Source organism: Watersipora subatra, chromosome 7 (assembly GCF_963576615.1).
Source record: "Watersipora subatra chromosome 7, tzWatSuba1.1, whole genome shotgun sequence".
Taxonomy (NCBI): Eukaryota; Metazoa; Bryozoa; class Gymnolaemata; order Cheilostomatida; family Watersiporidae; genus Watersipora; species Watersipora subatra.
The window spans coordinates 39,885,899-39,908,078 of record NC_088714.1 but is presented as its reverse complement, the minus strand read 5'-3'; the positions used below and the strand labels follow the sequence as shown (position 1 = coordinate 39,908,078).

The 22,180-nt window shown below is 38.1% G+C and overlaps 1 protein-coding gene across 9 annotated transcripts in view; it reads left to right on the top strand.

The window, feature by feature from the left end:
* Nucleotides 1-22,180, top strand: part of LOC137401230 (coronin-2B-like) — a 53,859-nt gene that overhangs the window by 4,476 nt on the left and 27,203 nt on the right. For 8 of the 9 annotated variants that reach the window (XM_068087641.1, XM_068087639.1, XM_068087640.1 and 5 more), the window contains exons 1-3: nucleotides 6,816-6,838; nucleotides 8,899-8,927; nucleotides 17,528-17,722. In XM_068087641.1, the coding sequence (XP_067943742.1) occupies nucleotides 6,829-6,838; nucleotides 8,899-8,927; nucleotides 17,528-17,722 (234 nt within the window). In that variant the 5' untranslated portion in view covers nucleotides 6,816-6,828. Of the gene's footprint in view, nucleotides 1-4,001; nucleotides 4,050-6,815; nucleotides 6,839-8,898; nucleotides 8,928-17,527; nucleotides 17,723-22,180 lie in introns of those variants that run through there. The other variant, XM_068087638.1, reaches the window with a different exon arrangement.

Here is a 22,180-nt window from a genome sequence, read left to right as displayed (position 1 = left end):
ATTATACTAGAACAATAGCAGGCAACTTAATATTCTCTTTCATCATATTAGCTACGGTCGCAGCTAACAGCGCAGAGTGTAGCCAAGGCAGGTAGTTGCCCGAACTAGTTAAAATTGTGATAAAACTGACATATAGTAACATTCTATGGAGGTTTGACTCACCTTTATATTGTGTGTCAATTAAACCAAATGGGATTTCATTAAAATGTAGTTAAGCTTCAATATTTATAGCAATATGATCTAAGATACAGGATATCAAGGAAGCCTTATTGGATGGTATCCATAGATACCCAAAAGAGGTTTTCCTAGCCTTCAATTGCTGTCATGATTTATGCAGATACAAACATCCCAGTAGTAAATATATACACATTTGGAAGTGTTTAAAGTATCAAATCCTAGATTCACTTGTTTTTTCAATGGCGATACCCTTGGCATTACAGTTTATACTTGCAACTAATCAGTAGAAAAGTTATAACTGTTAAAGAAATTACTATTAAAACAATTTGCATCTGCTCCTCCAACTTTCAAAGGCGTATATTTATCTATCTACTCTGTCATCGAGGTTACCTCAACCTCACCAACCTGTTGTGTTAAGTTTACTGGAATCTCTAAGAGATTTGGTTGTCTTGCTGAATTCATGTTTTTTTGTTTAATTGTACTTTGTAACAATTTTGAGACCAAGTTGGTCTGAGTTGTGGTTGATTGAAGTTCATCAATTGACTATCTTGAGATAATTGTCTTTGTTTGTTTGTCCTTACGATTATAAATGTCTCTGTCGAATAGTTGACCTTACAATAGCACAAAACTAGGGAGGGCAGTGCATAGCGAATGCTGGGTACGATAAACAGGTGATAGGATGCTAAGCTACTAGCAAAAACCGAATTTGCCCAAAGAAATAAAAATTATATATAATAAGTGTGTATGCTTAGTACAGTGAATAATGTAACAAAAAGGCAGGACTAGAAATTCAAGGCCGAAATTAGAAATGAGTGGCTGTTAATATTACGGAAAAAACAAGAAGGGCTGTAATAAAGAGATGTTGCTAGGCAAAAGATTCAGGAACATGATGGAAGGGAGAAGAGAAATCCATGCAGCAGCCAAAGGATTTTAAACATGAAAGTGAAACAGCGAGAGTCGTGACCTCTTATAAAAGGAGCAGCTATTTTAGTTAGCACTTGAGTTAAGCTAGTCTCACTATCTGCATTCTTCCATTTATCAATATTATACTAACACCCAACATCTCCTAATAAGCACTCAGCGCATAATTGGCCGGGCTTAGCTCCTAAACTAGACGATTCAACACTTGCTGACATAGCCGCCATAGATATAGGGTACGTAGCCTATGGTACCTATTCTATGCCTTGACTATTATTAAATCCACCTTTTGCTCCGTGCTGCCATTTATATAAATTCGCAAGAGTTTCTTACGTCATGTTGAGGAGTTCTTCCTAAACGCTGCCGCTTTTAGTCAAGGCCGAGCTACTGGCAGCCGTGATACCCGGTGTACACCTCTGGCGCAACCTCCGATGTTAATATATAAGATGTTTAATCAGTCCTGACGTATGAGCATTCTCAACTGCGTCTGGGTTTTATTCTAATTATTCAAGATGAAGGTTAGCTTGGTTTTGTTTGAATGGCACAATTTATAGATCTATGTTCATCATTGTCGTTATTGTTAAATACTATATTACATGTACTAGTTAGTACCCTGAAAATCTAGTGTGCTGTGAGAGAAGCTGTTATAACAGTACGTACAATTATTCAATAGTAACTAGTGTGTAGTCGAGTAGCCCAGTTGCTTGAGGGATGGCCCACTGTATTGAAAGTTGCGAGTTCAAATCTGGTACGATACAATCATACAATCTATTTTTCCACCATCAAACGTGGCTTCAGACAAACGTGGCTCTCATTATAGTAAAGATAAAATAAGGCTTTTATATACATCATTTTAAAGCTGCATGGGTTGTTACGAGATGGCCTTGTGTTGGCAGAGTGATACGTACTTATTTCATAGGTGATTGCTTTGTCAGGCAAGTTTTGCATGTTGGATTCGCATTGGCTTGTATAGCACTCATTATTCCACACTCATTGTTAGTAGAGCTCACCTGTCTAAGCAACAGTGCTTCAGATGGCCTAGGTGTCTCTAGTTGTGAGTCTCTGTATCTAGTTGTATTTTGTAAGGAGTTGCTGATTAGTACAGTGCATTGTTGTACTGGGAGTGTACGCTTTGCAGGTATGTGCAGACCCAATGGTTATGACCTAACAAATCAAATTATGTCATTGATCCACCTGATGGTTGATGTTTATGGAAATATGCAACATGTATGTCATATGAGAGAATGTTAGGTTGGCTATCTATCACATAGATTAGCTCTGACCACAGTTTAATGTAGTAACTGGGACTTGTCTATGACTCCAACAACCTCTAATGCCTTTTGCTGGTTCCTAAAACAACGTCTGCAGGCTGTTGTGGCCTTTCAAGACAGTCCAAGTACTGTAGCAGATTTTACAGCTGGTCGGCTTAGAGTGTCATCCAGCCTGCTTCAATAGCCTCTTCATAATCACAGGTTACATGATCATGGCAAAGATTTTGCTGCACCAAATTTGGCTCGCTAATCTACATAGTCCTTTAGGGTGGTCACCTGGCTGAGCTGCAACTTCTGATGCCAGAACTTTAGTTGCAGTTGAAGTAATTGAAGCTTGCAGCAGAACTGCTCTGGTTGTGCTCTTTATAGTTTTGCCAGGCTTATAGTTACGACATTCACTAGTGTTACGTGCCACGAATTTTTGTCGACTTTTTCGTCTTCGTAGCTTGTAAATGGTTTCAAACGTTGCGTGTTTAATTTTTTGAAGCGATTCAAACCTGCGATTAAAGAGGTATTTTAGTAAACATCAAATCAACAACAAAATACTGCGTATCATGTAAACATCAGTGTTCGTATTACTGCACAAATCTTTGCGACCGGAAGTTGGATTTTCATCGTTTTCATTAGTGACGTCTTTACAGCATCTCTAGACACCTCCTTTAATGCACATGTTTCAAAAATATTTTAAAACACGTTTATTCTAAAATGTCCAAACACATAAATATTTATTTAATTTTAAAAAGGCAAAACGTGTAGGAAATTTTTCTTTCTGATTCGGAGTTATTTTCTAAAATGATGAACGCTCTGTTCTCAGATGAGTTAGTTATCACAATGCTTGACCTGGTGGTTGCTTGAACATTTTTTACTAAAGGTCGATGGCCGAAGAGAAAAGAATATGGCTGTGCGCAACCAACTGGCAGATGCCGTAAATAGTCATTGTGAATTGGAAGGGTACCATTGACATTTGACCTTAGAAGCCTTTTAATAGAGTCAGCAGTGATATAAAATATGCTCCCAGGCTAATATGCTTTAGCTACAAGCGCAACAGGCTAATATAACAAACACGAAGTTGCGCGACAATTTCTTTGGAGCATGTAAACTTGTCAGCTACGAACAATTGGGAGTTATGCGACCACTCCTGCGTATCATGTAAATATGTCAACTTCGAAGCCCAAAAATTTGTAGCGTGTTACAGACTACATTCGTTCGTTTTATTTTACGCACGCAGTTGATTCAGTCGAGGTACAAATAGCCAGAAAGAAGACAGGAAGGTTTATCTGGGGGCTCTTTATAAACACTAGCATGCTGGGTGTCTAGTGCACCTTGAGAGATCATCATGCGTAATAACTACGTACATAATTATTCCCTCGGCGCTTCTGCAAGGTGGTCTCATGGCGCAGTTGGTGGTATGCTTGGTTGGTTATCGGAATATCTGAGTTTGGTTCCCGCGTGGTGCATTTTTTTCTAAACTTCTAAGCATAGCTTCATACAGACAAGGCTGCTCTTTCTGTAAATATTGGTTGCTCTAGTTGAAGTTCATGTATGCCCACTTCCATTAGGATAATGCAAGTTATGTCCAACATTACAACCGTGTTGTACTTCAGTGATTATCTACACCTTTAATTTATTTTCTAGAATGCTGTGAGGCATGAAGAGGCTTGAAGGGTACATTATTACATAAAGGTAAGTACATGATTATTGGTGTTAAATTAGTAGGAAGTTCCGCTGTATAACAGCAGACGGACTAGCGTACTTTGCATCGGTTCTGAGTTTGTCTTTGCGCTAGCGTGGAGCGTAAATCCCCAGCTGAGAGCTGTCTATCATTAGTCTACTGGCCTCTCACTGGAAGGAAAATCAATAGCTAGCTGCTAAACAAGGAAGAACAGGCCTGGGCCTTACTAGCGTGATCACACCTTGTCATACGTTCGCTGTCCACCCCAATCTCTATTGCTGCTAAAGATTTTAGCTGACAAGTGAGCAGCTGGTAGCTTCTGAGCTGCGTTGTTACTGGTGTATATGGAATAGAAATGTTGGGCTTTGCAAAGTGTGATCTTTTTAGTTAGTTTAGCCTTATTCGGAAATATGAGTTTTACTAATTTTTTAAAATGAATTTGTTTACCACTCCATTTATATGGTATATGAAAGCCGTAGCCACACGATAACCAGAACAAAGCTTGTGGCAGTGAAAGCTGTGGTTAGTAGAAGCAGCCAGAGGATGAAAGCTTGCAGTCATGTGACTTTCATCATGGCCAATTAGGTTCAGTCAAGTCCAGACAAAACTTACATGTTATTGGACAACTCATTATTAGTGAGCGCAATATTTTCTTTAGTTCATCACAAATGTTGAATTGAATTGGAACTCAGCTGCAAAGAGGGGAGTGCATGACCAGAACACTGTAAGTGGCTAAAACCACAGCAGCATTCAATGATTGGTTCAGATATAAAGAAGGTGATACTTACAATTGGCAAGTGGCATGGTATTGTCAGAGGCTGCGAATAATATAACATAACCAACAATGCCTACACCTAAAGAGCCTTGTTGTTATACCTCCACCTCAAAAGATTTGAATTAGAGATGACATAGATTGTTATATGCGACATATCATTCTCTAGTGTTTATTGATGTTATATTCATAGTTATTCTACAACACCTTTCTTTGTGACACTGTGTGTGGCATTCCTCAGTCAAGGATACTCATTGCTGTAAATGACCTTAAACAGCTTATATAACTAGGTTGTTCCTCATGCCGAATATGAGCTAACAGCCATGGATGATGAGTCATCCGCGCCCTCTTGAAAATGTCTATATTGTTACACAAGCATGTCACTAGTACGCCTACTTAGTACTACCTACCTCGTACTACCACCTAGTACTATCACCTAGTACTATCTACTAGTACTATCTACCTTACACTACCTACCTATTACTATTAAATCAATACTAGGCTGCTGCTAGCCTGCGCTGGAATGCAGAGCCTTTACAGAAGTTTATGCTAGACATAGTTTAGCTTTCTTGCCATTGCGCAATGTTTGCTCATGTCAAGTTCTGAATTGGTGATGACATTTGTACCTTAATTAATTAAAACTTTCCAGATTAATATGGTAAATTGATTTATAGGTATGTTACATTGTCTTACATTGTATTAAATTGTGTTTATATTATCCTCATCTTCAGTGCTGATTTGCATTCATTGTTGACTCAGTTTCTGGAGTAATAGGGTAAGACCAGAATCTTTATGTAGCTCCGGAGCTGTGGCATGGCTCAGGAGGTACATCGCCGGTAATAATGAAGTGATAAATGCATAACCATCGCCTCGGATTGCATGCATACAGTATTTTCCCTTTGCTTATTCCTCTTGTTTGTTACGCCGCTTATAGTCTGCTGGTCGGCCAGGAAATTCACCACTAGTCATCGACTCTTTGAGCCAAACGGTTTTGGGATTTGTTCTTCAAACAGGCCAATCATTGAGTTGTTTGTATTGTTTATAAGATTGGTTGAAATGAGTAGCCCCCTAAACAATTCTTAATTTTAAAGATCGGTAACTCACTTTTGCTTATTTTACAGTAATATGTACCCTGTTATTTCACTGTACAGTAATATGTACCCTGTTATTTCACTGTACAGTAATATGTACCCTGTTATTTCACTGTACAGTAATATGTACCCTGTTATTTCACTGTACAGTAATATGTACCCTGTTATTTCACTGTACAGTAATATGTACCCTGTTATTTCACTGTACAGTAATACCTTGCTATTTCACTGTACATTACTACCCTGCTATTTCGTGGTTAAGCTTTCGCAGCTTCATTACTCTACAAGGTAAGAAATATTCATTAAAAAGTTAAAAATTAAAAAACAAACCAAAATACGCAAATCATATAAATCCCTCCACGAGCATCATTGTGATAGGAGTCGTGGTTCACTATTTTTCTGGTATGTTTTGCGATACCCTTCATTATGAAAGGGTATCGCAATGCAACCCCTATGAAAGGCATTGTTTGCAAAATGAGTAGGTTGCCAATGTGTTTTGGCGTGGTATACAATGAGTCAAAGATTTGTAAATTAAGAATATGTACTATTTAGTATTATTAGTACCATTCTAGTGTTTATTATAGTACTTATAAGTACTTAGTATTCTTATAAGAATATTATAAGGCACGACTCTTATTATAGTAAATGTTAAAATAAATCGTGATTGAGAGAAGAATAAAACTTTGTTGCTCTACAAATTTGTTTCACACTATAAAGCAGTATACACTGTATCTGTATTCTTCTGATTAGCCTTAGGGGCTGAGTAATGTAAATTAAGGTTGGTTCCATGTCAGTCGCAAACATCAGCTACTGGCTAGCTGGACTGTCGTCATCAAATGAGAACCACGGAGATGCTGACACAACCTTCCCAGAATGCACCGGGCAAGTGAAAGTCGGACATATGTTGCAAGAGATCGCCAGCATGGCATGGTGGCTGGTATGAGAGCCTCTTGCAGCAATATTTTGCCGTGAGGGATTTCTGTTGGCATTTTACAGTCGCTATGGAAACACGTTTTAGTTCCCCTAGTTACCATTTAGTAATAAGTTAATCTTAACCCATTAGCCGATTTTGTACACAAATATCACTCGTCTTTTTAATGGTTTCTATAAACTAGGGGCCTGGCAGTCTAGCGTGCTGTGAAAGATTGGCAAGTGTACTAACTACACGTACAATTATTCTAGAATGCCAGGAGGTCACCAGTTTGCTAGAGTCAATTGTCGCAGTTATTAGAGTGTCGATCTGCCATGCTTAAAGTTTGGAGTTCAAATCCCATTCAATACAATATTTTTTCTCAAAGTGCAACTGTTGCGTTGGACGGACATGAATCTTATTATAGTAAAGATTAATCGTACATGTCATGTGTCATATAGTTGCGCAGGTGTTGACCCTGAGGCTGTCGAACAGCTGATATGGTTACTCAACTATAATGGGTCTATTGAGTTTGATTTGCGTTTTATTATCGGTGAGACAACTTCAAACGTAGTGGTGTTGTCTTCATTGGTGGAATTTGCACACGAGGCTATTATAAATGTTAGTAGAGTTTGTAAAGGTTCTCTCTAGGTCAATATTGGTTGTTACTCAGTCCACATGGTAACCTATTGACCTTTGGAATTGTCATAAATACATCTTTGTGAGTTGGCTCATGTAAATTGAGATAGAATAATTGTTTAAACGCAAACAACATACACAAGTTACCTACAGTCAAACCTGCGGGTATGAAGTTAATTTGCATTATTCAAAACTGTCTCATGTCGGAGCAAATATTCCTTCAAAAATACGCTCTATTTTCCTAGCACATAAAGTTCATAAACCCACGGTTACTCCTTGATAGATACGGCATTACATAAGCGTAAAACAATACGTGAAATCATGTAAAAACAAAATATAAATAATCAAATCAGGAAAGTAATAGGCTAATAATCAATAAAATTATGTTTTCATTGTTAATATAGTGTAGAGATGTGATAGTAAAGACATAAAGTTGGTATTAAGTGGCAGTAGAGACAGCTAGCGAAAGTTGATGGTTTTCCTAATTTTTTTCGATACCCAAAGCGAAGAAGCCGACAATTATTTATTCAAACTGTGATTTATAAAGATCTATGACCTTGAAACACTGATGTTAAGCTTAACGAATTTTGTTCGACTAAAATTTGAGTAAGAAAATATATCTCATCACATAATCGCTTGATCTGCGTTACATGGCTTTATGGGAACACATAGAAAGTATGATTTTGTGAGTGTTGGTAGTTTGTGTATCTGCCAGTGTTAGCATATTACATATCAATGACTAATCCAAGCTAACCAAAGCGCATGCAAAGGTGTGAAACTTGGTGCTAAATAACCACTGTTTTATGTTATTGAGCCACTGTCCTTGACACAAACTTGATCGCTAAAAGGTCAATGTGTTTGAAACTCAGTAAAATATTGCTGTGGATTTACATTGCACCAGCAATCATTTATAATCATCTGGTTGATACAATTGTTGGTAGAATTTTAAAGATCGATCCCGATGGGAAAACACTGGTCATGTACGACAGTTGTTGTGAAATACAGATCAGGTGGCTTCAAAAAGGTAGTGCTACGATGCAAAGCAATAAATTTGACAATTTGAAACTTCAGATGACCAAATGATCCTATAAACAAACTAAAAAATTTAATGAGTGAAAGAAAATAGTACAATTTACAGTTCTTCAATTCTTCGCCTTGACCTTGACACATCTAAGGCAATGCTGCTGCAGTTATTACTTTAACCTGTAGGCCTATTGACGCCAAAATAAGGCATGGCGACGTCTACTTACAAAGGTTTATTTAATGGATGTCTGGACACATTGACAACTATCACTGATATTGCATTTTGGCAATGGTGACTTTACTGAAGGTCAACCTGATCGTGTTTCTGAATAGTGGCTAATAGCCATTTCGTCATATTTGTGTGACTCGTGAGACCCAAACCAGTGTTACTCTGTACTTTCTCACTCCTCTGCCCTGTGTTGTAGCCGCCAACTCTATAATCAACATGGCCGATGTAAGTGACACTGCATGCTTGTTGCTTTTTTGTACGTGTTTCATTGTTCCCAACACGGCCTCGCTAATATCCACCATGTTTTCCTCCGCGCCGAGTTATTGGAGTTGTCCTCCTTTTGACTCATCCTAGCCTTGTTCCGTGTGCTGTGATAGCATGTACTGCTAGCTTTTTTGTCTGCACACAATTGCCTCCTTATAGTCAATGCAGGACTTTTTTTGATTACGATTTTGGTGTTACAAGAGTGATAGCCATAGCAAACTGTAGGTAGCATGAATGTCATACCTTGAAAGATAAAATTCTAATCTTTTTTTGTGCGTTTCAATCAATCATTAATATTTTAGTTTGTTGATGGTCTAAATACCCTGTGTTTCAATGATATGGATGTGGAGTTGTGCACACGTGTAGTTAACATGCGATAAGTAGTTCTAGACATTGGCATGATGCGCATTAACGTTCGCACTTTGTTAAAAAAAGATAAGATTTCTACTCCAGAGGTCATATGGGCGCATTCGGAACTGCTCAAATTGAAATAAAAGCGACTTAACCCTTTTGCAGGCATAGCGACATAATTATTGCTTTGCGATACTGACGCTAATGGGCAGAGCGACTATTATGTCGCCGCGCGAATGTTTTTTTTATAAATCGATGTTATTGCCTTTTTTATTTAATTTTTTTACCAATAGTAAAAAGATTGGTTTCTGTTAGCAACAAAAACATCGGTCATTCTGAGAAATAAAAACGATCGCTTTTGTAATACTAAACGAACGAAAAATCCGAAATAAAAACGTATCTAAATAAAGTTGGGAGTTTTGTTTGTAGCATGTTTCTGCTTTTGTTTCTGCTTCCTGAATGGTTTCTCAGAGTGAACAACTTTATTTTACCGTCATGGCGTCCTCTAAAGGCTATAGGTGAAGCCAAGGCTATTGGCAAAGCCGGGGCTATAGAGGAACAAGAATAAGGACTTGGTGTCAAAACTGTGGCGTAGGCCTCTGCAAGGGCAAATGCTTCCAAAAGTACCATAGCTAGAGAAACACTTACATAAGAACTTGACTTAAAAAATGTTTGTTTTTTACCTGTATAATAAAAACATAATAAACGTACACAATATCATAAATAAAAATGTATCAATGATTTTTTTAATTTGATTTGTAAAAATTTGTTTGCCCAGAGGGTCTCAAATAGTCCAAAAAAACTTGTCTGCGAAAGGATTAAGTATGAAAAATGCTTAAAATGGAATAGCTTGGGCGGCATTTTCTTGCGCATCATTTGCTAGTGCCATTTCCATCTTTCGCAAGTTTGAAATATTCGGTAAGAACTTGCGTAACAGAACTTGTGGACTATTTCGGTTTACATTTTGCGGATGACAACAAATTTGTGTATTAACCGTGTCATGGAAGCAGTGCTAGATGAGAGGATGATGTAATTATCTCTAAGTTTTAGATGGAATTACATACACCATGTTTCCATGATGCGCAGTGCTTCGGAGTTGCGCGCTCTCCGAATCATGGAAACGGCGTCTTCGTATGAATTCAGTGCGAAGCCAGTGCAAATTCGCAGCAAGGAAACAGCAATTGCGCAGTGGCTGCGCATAGCTCCCATGCTGTGGAGACGGATTCTTCGAGGGCCATAAACTAGTACAAATGTTATCCCGCGAATCTTGTTTTTTCTATTCTTCCGATCTTCTTTCACCTAAATTTAATTATGGTCTGCATCCACGAGGATGAGGTGATTACTTTCCTAGACTTTGTTATGGATGCCAACACTTTTCGAAAAATAGATGGCAAGTCCTAAATTAACGTTTAAATAATATATTACTTAAAAATACTTATTAAAAATATTGCTTTGTAAAAATTGTGTTACGGTTTGTAAAACCTTGTGAATGTGTATTGTAAATAAACGTATAATGATGACAGAAGCATTAAAAGACCGTTTCTGACATTCGGTATCCATGATCGATTCAATTTCTCCATCAGGCGATTCGATTTATACAATTTCTCTTCTCTGGCTAATTTGCTGAAAACCACTGCGCAGCATGGAAACGTACAATCCCCTTGACTTCGGAGGGGGCTGGATCGCAGTACTGCACAGCATGGAAACGTTCAATCTCCTCGACTTCGGAGGGGGCTGCATCGCAGTACTGAGCACCATGGAAACATACAATCCCCTCGACTTCGGAGGGGGCTGCATCGCAGTACTGAGCACCATGGAAACGTACAATCCCCTCGACTTCGGAGGGGGCTGCATCGCAGTACTGAGCACCATAGCAACGTACAATCCCCTCTACTTCGGAGGGGGCTGCATCGCAGTACTGCGTACCATGGAAACATACGATCCCCTCTACTTCGGAGGGGGCTGCATCGCAGTACTGAGCACCATGGAAACGTACAATCCCCTCTACTTCGGAGGGGGCTGCATCGCAGTACTGCGCAGCATGGAAACATACAATCCCCTCGACTTCGGAGGGGGCTGCATCGCAGTACTGAGCACCATGGAAACGTACAATCCCCTCTACTTCGGAGGGGGCTGTATCGCAGTACTGCGCAGCATGGAAACAGACAATCCCCTCGACTTCGGAGGGGGCTGCATCGCAGTACTGAGCACCATGGAAACGTACAATCCCCTCGACTTCGAAGGGGGCTGGATCGCAGTACTGAGCACCATGGAAACGTACAATCCCCTCTACTTCGGAGGGGGCTGCATCGCAGTACTGCGCAGCATGGAAACAGACAATCCCCTCGACTTCGGAGGGGGCTGCATCGCAGTACTGAGCACCATGGAAACGTACAATCCCCTCGACTTCGAAGGGGGCTGGATCGCAGTACTGAGCACCATGGAAACATACAATCCCCTCGACTTCGGAGGGAGCTGCATCGCAGTACTGAGCACCATGAAAACGTACAATCCCCTCAACTTCGGAGGGGGCTGCATCGCAGTACTGAGCACCATAGCAACGTACAATCCCCTCTACTTCGGAGGGGGCTGCATCGCAGTACTGCGCACCATGGAAACATTCGATCCCCTCGACTTCGGAGGGGGCTGCATCGCAGTACTGAGCACCATGGAAACGTACAATCTCCTCGACTTCAGAGGGGGCTGCATCGCAGTACTCTGCAGCATGGAAACATACAATCCCCTTGACTTTGGAGGGGGCTGCATCGCAGTACTCTGCAGCATGGAAACATACAATCCCCTCTACTTCGGAGGGGGCTGCATCGCAGTACTGCGCACCATGGAAACATACAATCCCCTCTACTTCGGAGGGGGCTGCATCGCAGTACTGAGCACCATGGAAACATAGTGATAGATTAGAAGCGCTGAAACTTGCCCTTGTCAATCCATGGCTGTAGGAGTTGATCGTTGACCTTGGTGTAAACACTCATCTGCGAATTATTTGTTCTAAACATGCTTTTCTTAGCATTGGCTGTAACAGCTAGAGCACACTGAATGTACAGTGAAGTCTCTACAATGCATAACAGCGGCGTCAAAGACAAGCGTATTTTCTTGTCCTTTAGATTTATGCAAATGAAGTTTTATTTTACCCAACCTTTATTTTTTAGCATTCGTTTTAATACACAGTGAAACATGGATAACTCGCCCTCGGATATAGCGAACACACGGTTAACTCGAATGGATTTGCTTGGTCCGTTCCCACGCAATGATAAATGGCTCTATATAACTCGAACTCAACACTGTTAATTCGAACTGTTTTTTGCCCAATGGCTACCGAAACGGTTGCTATCGCTTTAGAAAATCACTTTATTCAAAGCCATAGAGGTAAACCTCAACTTTTTGTAATTCATAAGTGTCGTTATTACCTCCATCGGCAAAATATTTTTGTCAACGACTTTTCTAAAGGTTTGGTGAAATTTGATTTATACTGCTATACGATAAATAGCACGGGCTAGCCGGGTCACGCGCGCAAGGATTTTCACCACGCACATACAAAACAAAAACAGCATGTTGTTTTTGTTTTGTATCGGCGTGGCGAAAATCCTTGAGTGCGTGACCCGGCTAGCATGAATAGTTGGCTAGATGGCTAGATGAATAGTTTTCCGACATTGATTCCGTGTTGAATCAACGTCGGAATGCTGAATGTTTAAAACGTCTTAAAAATTGTTGCAATTAAACGTATACGTTGTCTTAGCTAAAAAAAACTATTCATCGTTTGACCTAAACACAGAATACGTGTGTACATTCAATAAGTATTCATTCAAAAAGCGTGAGTGATATACAATGTACCGTAAAACCTCGTTAAACTTTTAATTGAACTGCCTCGGAGTGTTGCTCTTAACGAATCCCAGGTAAAGTAAGGTAATCTTTGCATAAACTTCAAGAAAAATCGGCAAAATTGATCGTGAGTAAAACGCTCAAAAGAAAAAGATGTCTTTTCTTTTGAGCATTTCAGCAACGATCAAGTTTTGCCCTTGTCAATCTAAAAAACGTCCTGGCAATAACATCACCTCAAACAACAAACCAATCTCAAGTGATAGAAAAATCTCTATACTTTTTGATAAAAACGTTTTAAACTTTACATTAAAAGCATTTAATTTGAAACAAGCCATTTGTGCTTTTGATTTATATTATAGTTTGTATATGTACATGTATCTACTAATAAATAAGTAAATACATGGACTTGTGACAGTGCTCTGATAACTTGAACGCTCTGATAATTCGAACACTTTTGCTCGGTCCCTTGAAGTTTGAGTTATCCGAGTTTCACTGTATTATCTTTGAAGCCATTTTGTATCTGAATAGCATTATATTACCCTAGGACACTTATATTTCGCTAGTATTTAGTTTCGTGAGTAGCATACAGAGTAACATTTCGCAGCAACTTAATTTCGCAGCTCTGATGTGTGCGAAAATATAGTGATGTGAAAATAAATGCAGTGGAACAAACATAATTAGATTCCTCAGGTTCAGTTCACCGATAAAAAAAATTTCAGTTTGCGACTAGTTTGTAATTGTGAACCGCAGGTAGAATGGTGTGGGCAAGGTCGATAATGCAATTTGATCGCTTGCTGCCATTTGTTTCTTGGACTATCAATCATGCCCGTATTCCCTTGGGCGGCTGGCCGGCTGAGCCGCCCCAACTTTTTAGGAATTTTTCATGGCTAAGTACAGTCAAACTCGGATAACTCGCCCTCGGATAAAATGTAACATTTCATCTCAAACACAAGGTTAACTCGAACGAATTTGTTTGGTCAGTTCCAACGCAATGATAAATTGCTTCAGATAACTCGACCTCTACATCATTTATTCGAAAAGTTATTTGCCTAACGGCCATGGACAGGGTTTTTATCGCTGTAGAATATCACTTCATTCCAAGCCACAGAGACAAACATCAACTTTTAGTAGTTCTTAGGCGTCATTATTATCATCATCAGCGGCAAAATATTCTTGTTAACGACTTTTATAAAGGTTTACAAAGGATCAAGTTTACAAAGGAGGGGGGTGTCTGAAAGGAAACCAGGTAATTTAGTTATGTTCAACTTAATCTATTTTTATACTCTGGCTGGGTTGGCTATTAATTTTTTGGGGCTCTTCAACACAGCACTTGGAATTGTCCTCACTTTGGGAAGTACTAACTTCACCCCTTCCCTACCTAATCTGCCAAATGGCAAATACCAGCTTGTTTATGAGCAGATAGCATCAATGGCTGCCGGTCTGTGGTCAACAGCAGCCAGACACTTGGTGCGTCTTTCATCCTTTGCTCTGTCCCGCATTTTGATGGAATAGTTATTTGTTAGAATCTGTCATAACAATATGATGAGGGTGGGATAGTTGTTATTAGTGGGAATATCGAGTATGGTAAGGAGGAATCATGTATGTGACTTCTCCAGGACTTAGGAAAAACGAAGGGGTAGCCCACAATTAGACATCTTTCTGTAAAGTGCATTGCGTAACTGTAGGGATCAAACTGCCCGATTTGTGACACGCATCCAAACCATGTAACATTGTTAAGCTGTGGTCACACGATGGCCGAACCGACTTAGGTTTGGTTCGGAGGTTGTTTTACGTCGGTTCGGCTAAGCCACATGTCACACGGCATCCGAAATCACTTCGCTTCCTAGATACCATACGCATGGAGACAGGACACTGTTTCATTGGTAATTTTTATGTATTTGAGCTAAATATTTCTATTGTAAACAAAAAACTTTGAGGAACAATTATTAATTATAATTACACAACAGATTTATCAGAAGATCGTTCAGCTGCTCAAAATAAATCACTCGATACAAAGATTTTGCCCACTCTTCCTTCCATCAACAAAATTATATTTTTTGTTAACATATGAATGTTTTTCTATTTTGAGTACATAACAACCAAAAACAGTCTTCATCATAGTACTGTGGTTTTACATAAATAAATCAGTCAACGATTCTTCACCAGGATGAATATGACACATTACTTCTATTCTACATGAAAGAAAATCACAACCATTTTCTTACATTTATGCAAAACTTAAATGCAACATCTTACATTTATGGAACACAATCACAAGTCCGGGTGAGCCTTGTCGTAAATCGCTTCGTGTTTATTCAACGAAATAAAAAGATCATCCCATTTCTTTTTCAACTTTGCTCACACGCACGTAAAGAGAAATGTGACGCGTGGTCGCTAGAATCTTAACCAGCCAATAAGAGCACAGGTTCGGCCACAAAATTTCGAGCAGGACCGAAATGGTTCGTTTCGGCCAGAAATGTCTTCGGCCGAACAGTTTACAACTGACAGCGACGTCGTTTTGCGTCATTTGGTTCGTTTCGGCTCTCTTGTGACCACCCCTTTATGAGATATATAATGAGCGAGCACTAACATATATATATAATATATTATAATATATATATACAATATAATATAGCGAGCGATAACTTTTTGAAAACATTGTAAGTAACAGCATTTCCTATTTTCTATGTATTTTTGATGAGTAACACTTTTGTAACCTGCTAGTGAAGTAGAACCGTAAGAATCATATTCTATAGTATATTCATATATTATTCCATCTTTCGAAATGTTCGATAAACTCTAGTGAGATACAAAACTCGGTTGACTTGCAGGTTTTTGCCATTTCAATCTTGCTGGTGATACAAATTTGAGGATTAATCATGCCGTGGAAACATAGCACCACCCCTGAACCATTCGAACCTGTTTACCTAAGCCGTCCATGTAGTAATAGTAAATGCTGCAGTCAAGTTACCGCAGGATAAAAACAGTTGCACCGATACCATCAAATAACCAAAAATTTATTCCATCATCACAACTGTCATAGATTTCATTATCAATTGCTGTTGTGCAGTGCAAGCCTGTTGATATTTAGCAAAGACTAAACTATTGAAATCTATGAACGAGATGGATGGTGAGTACAGGTGCCATGGATTGATATGAACTCAGCTGACTGTGTGATGACTCACAATTTGATGCCTGTGGAAAATACTAGATGATTATCAGATAACATGAGGAGTCGAGTCACCCTTGCTCTATTCTTAGTGATAATTTAGGAAATATGGCTGTTCCATGGATATGCCATTATGTACATGTATGTCATATTTATCTTTAGCCGTTTTGAATGCAGTGACTAGGTTCCAATTCGTACTGTCTGATCAAATTGGGAAGGGGATGAAGTTATTTAGGGTGTCGATTGTTACAAGGACTTTCTCCATTTTTGTTGAAAGTTGTGAGCCTAGTATTTATACTGATAATTGAAAGGCCACTCACGACAAATTCAAATTTTTTTATTACACAGTATAAACTTTTTTTATCATTTGGAATTTTGTTTGCTGTTGTTAGTGATCTGACTGCCCCTTTCAAGATTGAAATCGGCAAAACTTGATCGTAGTTAAAAAGCTCAGCAGAAAAAGAATTGCAAAAATAACGTCAAGTCACATTTCCTGTTTTCTCTCGTTACAACATTGACTATCGCGTTTGAGTTGCAGTGTTACGCGTCTCTATTGACATATTTTATATTCTGTGTTCGCTCATGATTGTTGGAATAAAACTTTAAATATAGCCTCAGATACATTGCTATAGAATATAGATGTTACAACTGGTATAAAGTTGGGTTGGTTAGAAGTTGTCCCATTGTCTGCCTCTAAATGCTGTGTAAACATATAAGTGCCCAGACGCTAATGAGATTGTATATTTAACAGTTATAAACGATGTGCATGACTATTGATGTCATTTTTGGGTCTTTTTCTCGTAAATGTTTAACTGCCACTGAGTTTTGTCGATTTCAATGTTGAAACAGAGGCAGTCAGATCACCTTAAACAGCTAACAAAATTCCAAATGATAGAAAATACGTAGACTTTATTGCGATAAAACTTTTAAAAATTTGACGGGAATGGCCCTAAGTTATAGCTAAGGACCTATTGAGCTGTGTGTCTGGGCACAGCTGTCCCTGATTGTCACGTTCTTCAACAATGAATGCTTTAAGATTTCTGCATGAGATGTTAAAAACCTTTACTATAGCCTTTGATCATTTGACTCAAGTGCAGAGTTGGAAAGGTCAATTTTGCCTTTGCAACCTCCTACCTGTTGACTACCCATCTTATGAATAGACCTTAGGCTAAAGGTTCTCACAGTTACATTGGCTATTCTGCAGATGCCATTGAAGATAAAGAATTCAAAGTTTCGACACGTCTATGGCCAGCCGACGAGGAAAGATGGTTGCTTTGAAAATATTCGCATCACAAAGAATGCACATGACAGTAATTTTTGCTCTATTAATCCGAAATTCTTAGCGGTAGTCCTCGAGAGTGTGGGAGGAGGAGCATTTCTTGTTTTACCCATAAAACAGGTAGGCACAGGCTTTACCCTAGGGCTATTCTGAGCAGGCCAAACTAGTAGTTTTGTCTAGTATGCTGCTATGGCCTCATTGCGCTGCTGCAACTAGTGGCAGGCTATCATATCGGATGATGTTATTGTAATTAATTGACAATTCAGACCTGACTCATCATCCAGTGCTGCCGGCTAGTTGCATGGCTGCCATCTAATTACTAATATCATTATTACCCAGCTCCTGCATCCCAACATTCAACATGCATTTATTCTTGGCAGCCACAATCAAATATAAAACATCCAATTGTGTGTACAATACCTCCACGTTACCTCTATTGGATTTGGGTGTCTGTACAATACCTTGATGTTACCTTTATTGGATTTGAGTGTCTGTACAATACCTCGATGTTACCTCTATTGGATTTGGGTGTCTATACAATACCTCCATGTTACCTCTATTGGATTTGGGTGTCTGTACAATACCTCGATGTTACCTCTATTGGATTTGGGTGTCTGTACAATACCTCGATGTTACCTCTGTTGGATTTGGGTGTCTGTACAATACCTCGATGTTACCTCTATTGATTTGAGTGTGTGACGTGATTTTTAACAGCTTAAAGCAGCAATAACCTTTTCATGTTTGGATTCATGTAAAAATTGATCGTATATTTTTCTTCCTTGGTCTGCCCATACTGCAGTGGAAAAATAAAATGCCGGTGCCAGAATGCTGACTCTGAAATGCTGACAACTACATATTCTAAAATGCTGAGTGCACAATTCTTCATATATGTATATATAGTGAAAAATTGCCTGTTTTTATATCTGTAACACAAATACAAATAAGACAGCGTATGCCAAATATTTGACGCGCGCTGTCTCCTTACCATGTAAATAAGTTTGCTTAGAGCAAAACAAAAGTTCAACTAATATTAACTTTGCTGACCTTATAGCTGCACTTTTATAGCAAAAGCCATTTGCCTTCAAATTCTTAGTGATACATTTCTGAAAAGTTAGATGAACTCATAGCAGCTTCAAGTTATATGCATAGAAAGAACAGCTTTTAGACATGACTAGTTCTTCAACCTTCAAAACCTCCAGTCGCTAGAATCAATGATGTAACAATGCATCGCCCAGATTATTAATTTGTTTAATTAGTCGATTAGATCGTTGGCTACACAACTATAACGACTATAATGGTGTTATCTGCTCATGTTGAAGCTTGCCATTTGATTAGAAATTCTTTCAAGAGGACATTACTCTCGATTAAAGTGAAGTTGTCTGCCATGACGATTTTCATAAAACTGTACTGAGTTTGCTGTTGTCACTCCTCCTCTAAGTTGTTGTGGTAGTTGACGGCCTAAACATATTCCAGCTCCAATTTGTCTAAGTAGATATTCTCATTCATCCATCGGCTGGTTACTAGGTGGTGCGCAGTAAGTGCAAGTCATACAGTTTTGGGAGTTATTTTCTCTTTAATATGTTACTCGGTTGTCTATGAAATTGTTACCTCTTTTGATTCACTGACCGCCCAATTAGATACATGACTATCTAAACTATTCTTTATACTTTAGTGGCTTCTTCAAGTACAATAAATTTGATGTGACACATTTTACTATGCCCATACTTAGTCCAAGTGCGCCTGCATAGGGTGCTTTTGGATTTCTAAAGCCGCCTTTCCACCGGGACGATTTACAGGAGTTGCTTACGCGCCGCAAAAATCTGTTTGGTGTAAAATGAAAAACCGGTTGTAAAAATGGTTTTGTCCCAGTTATTGACACAAGGTCGGCATCATTGACTGAGTACAAAATGGAATTCACTAATCATATCTTACAATGTGAATAGCATTGAGAATACAAGCAAATGGAAAGGATATCAAAATTGTATTTCTTTTGCTAATAAAAGTGACCCACTTTGTATAGTTGTGGTCAGTGTTGGTGTTCACTATATTTCCCATTGCATGGATTATGTATAGATTTGGAGTTGTGCTCACATCTAGTGACCATGCTAAGTGTTTCAATGGACATGCACGTGTTGCGGATTAACACGGGTGCTTTGGTAAAAAAGGTACGGTAATTCTACGTCAGAGGTCATGGCGGTGCACGCCTGTATCGCTTAGCAGCAGGTTTTCCAAATAGGAACGTCTGAAGCAGGGAAATGTTGAAAATGGAATAGCTCGCGCATTTCCTTGCACATCATTCACAAGTGTGTCAAATCTTCCGCTTGCATGAGACATTCGATAAAATTTTGAGACTTACAAAACTTGCTTTACTTGCGGTTTTGTGCCATTTTGCCACATGAAAACATTGTTATGGCTACCTACAGAAGATGCAGTGTAAATTCCAACTAGGCACTATTTTATTACCAACTGCTGCCAGGTTTATAACCTGCCGGAAGAAAGCTTCAGGTAGTGTGCAGAAATCTTGAGACAAGCGATTAAGTATTTTTTTTGCATAGTTGATACAATAGTCTAAGCTGCCTCGAATTGTTCTATAGTAAATATTTGGGATGCTTTGTTGTGGCTATGGTAACAGGAGGGTTTGTCTATTGCATCAGCTATTTTATACTCTGATATATAAAAATGCCATTATTGTACATTTGTCTTCAGTGAAGGTTAATTAGGTTGGTTTACCTACATAAATATTTCCAACTATTGCAACACGCTTCTTCACACAATACCCGCTGAAGTTCTTATGTATGCATGTATGTGTGTATGCATGTATGTATGCATGAATGTATATATGTATGAATGTATATATGACTTGTTATTTGCATTGGTAAGTGAGCATTGGTTTTTATATACTAAAAGCAGGGATCGCTAAACATATTATGGAAATGTTTACTTTTCCATATCCATTTCCATAAACATAAATATTTCCATAATTTTATGGAAATGGATATGGAAATTTTATTTTAGAAATATGGAAATGTTATGGAAATGGAAATAATATGGAAATGAATTATGGAAATGTTATGGAAATGGAAATAATATGGAAATAAATTATGGAAATGTTATGGAAATGGAAAAAACTATGGAAATGAATTATGGAAATGTTATGAAAATGGAAATAATATGGAAATAAATTATGGAAATGTTATGGAAATGGAAAAAAATATGGAAATGAATTATGGAAATGGAAATAATATGGAAATGAATTATGGAAATATTATGGAAATGGAAATAATATAGAAATAAATTATGGAAAGGGTATGGAAATGGAAATAATATGGAAATTATGGAAATGAATTATGGAAATTTTATGGAAATGGAAATAATATAGAATTGAATTATGGAAATTGTAACATACACGTAATCCAAGATATAAACAGAGGGGAGTTATATTGTATAGACTAGGCTACATGAATAGACAATGGTAATACACAAACAGCTAACATCAGTGGTATTACAGAAACTATTAAAGGGGTCTGGAAGAAACTAACTCAAATTGTCTCTTGCTCGGCTACATGTATAGACAATGGTAACACACAAACCCAGCTAACATCCGTGGTATTACAGAAACTATTAAAGTGGTCTGGAAGAAATTAACTCAAATTGTCTCTGGACTTGGCTACATGTACGGACAATGGTAACACACAAACCCAGCTAACATCAGTGGTATTACAGAAACTATTAAGGGAGTCTGAAAGAAACTCTCAAAACATCTCAAATCGTCTCTGGCTTAGTTATAGGCAATGGTAGCATACAGTTTTGATGTTGCCTGGACCCTAAATAAAGTATATTAGCAAGCAAATATCATATTCATATTATGTATAAATTAATCACATATTCGGGAAGAGTTGACGATTGCACACACACACACGCTCATTTGACACGCAAGCGCGCACACATACGTACACACCAGGGATCGCTAAACATATTATGGAAATGTTTACTTTTCCATTTCCATAAACATAAATATTTCCATAATTTTTATGGAAATGGATATGGAAATTTTATTTTAGAAATATGGAAATGTTATGGAAATGGAAAAAATATGGAAACGAATTATGGAAATGTTATGGAAATGGAAATAATATGGAAAGGAATTATGGAAATATTATGGAAATGGAAATAATATGGAAATAAATTATGGAAATGTTATGGAAATGGAAATAATATGGAAATGAATTATGGAAATGTTATGGAAATGGAAAAAACTATGGAAATGAATTATGGAAATGTTATGGAAATGGAAATAATATGGAAATAAATTATGGAAATGTTATGGAAATGGAAATAATATGGAAATAAATTATGGAAATGTTATGGAAATGGAAATCATATGGAAATGAATTATGGAAATGTTATGGAAATGGAAAAAACTATGGAAATGAATTATGGAAATGTTATGGAAATGGAAATAATATGGAAATAAATTATGGAAATGTTATGGAAATGGAAATAATATGGAAATAAATTATGGAAATGTTATGGAAATGGAAATCATATGGAAATGAGTTATGGAAATGTTATGGAAAT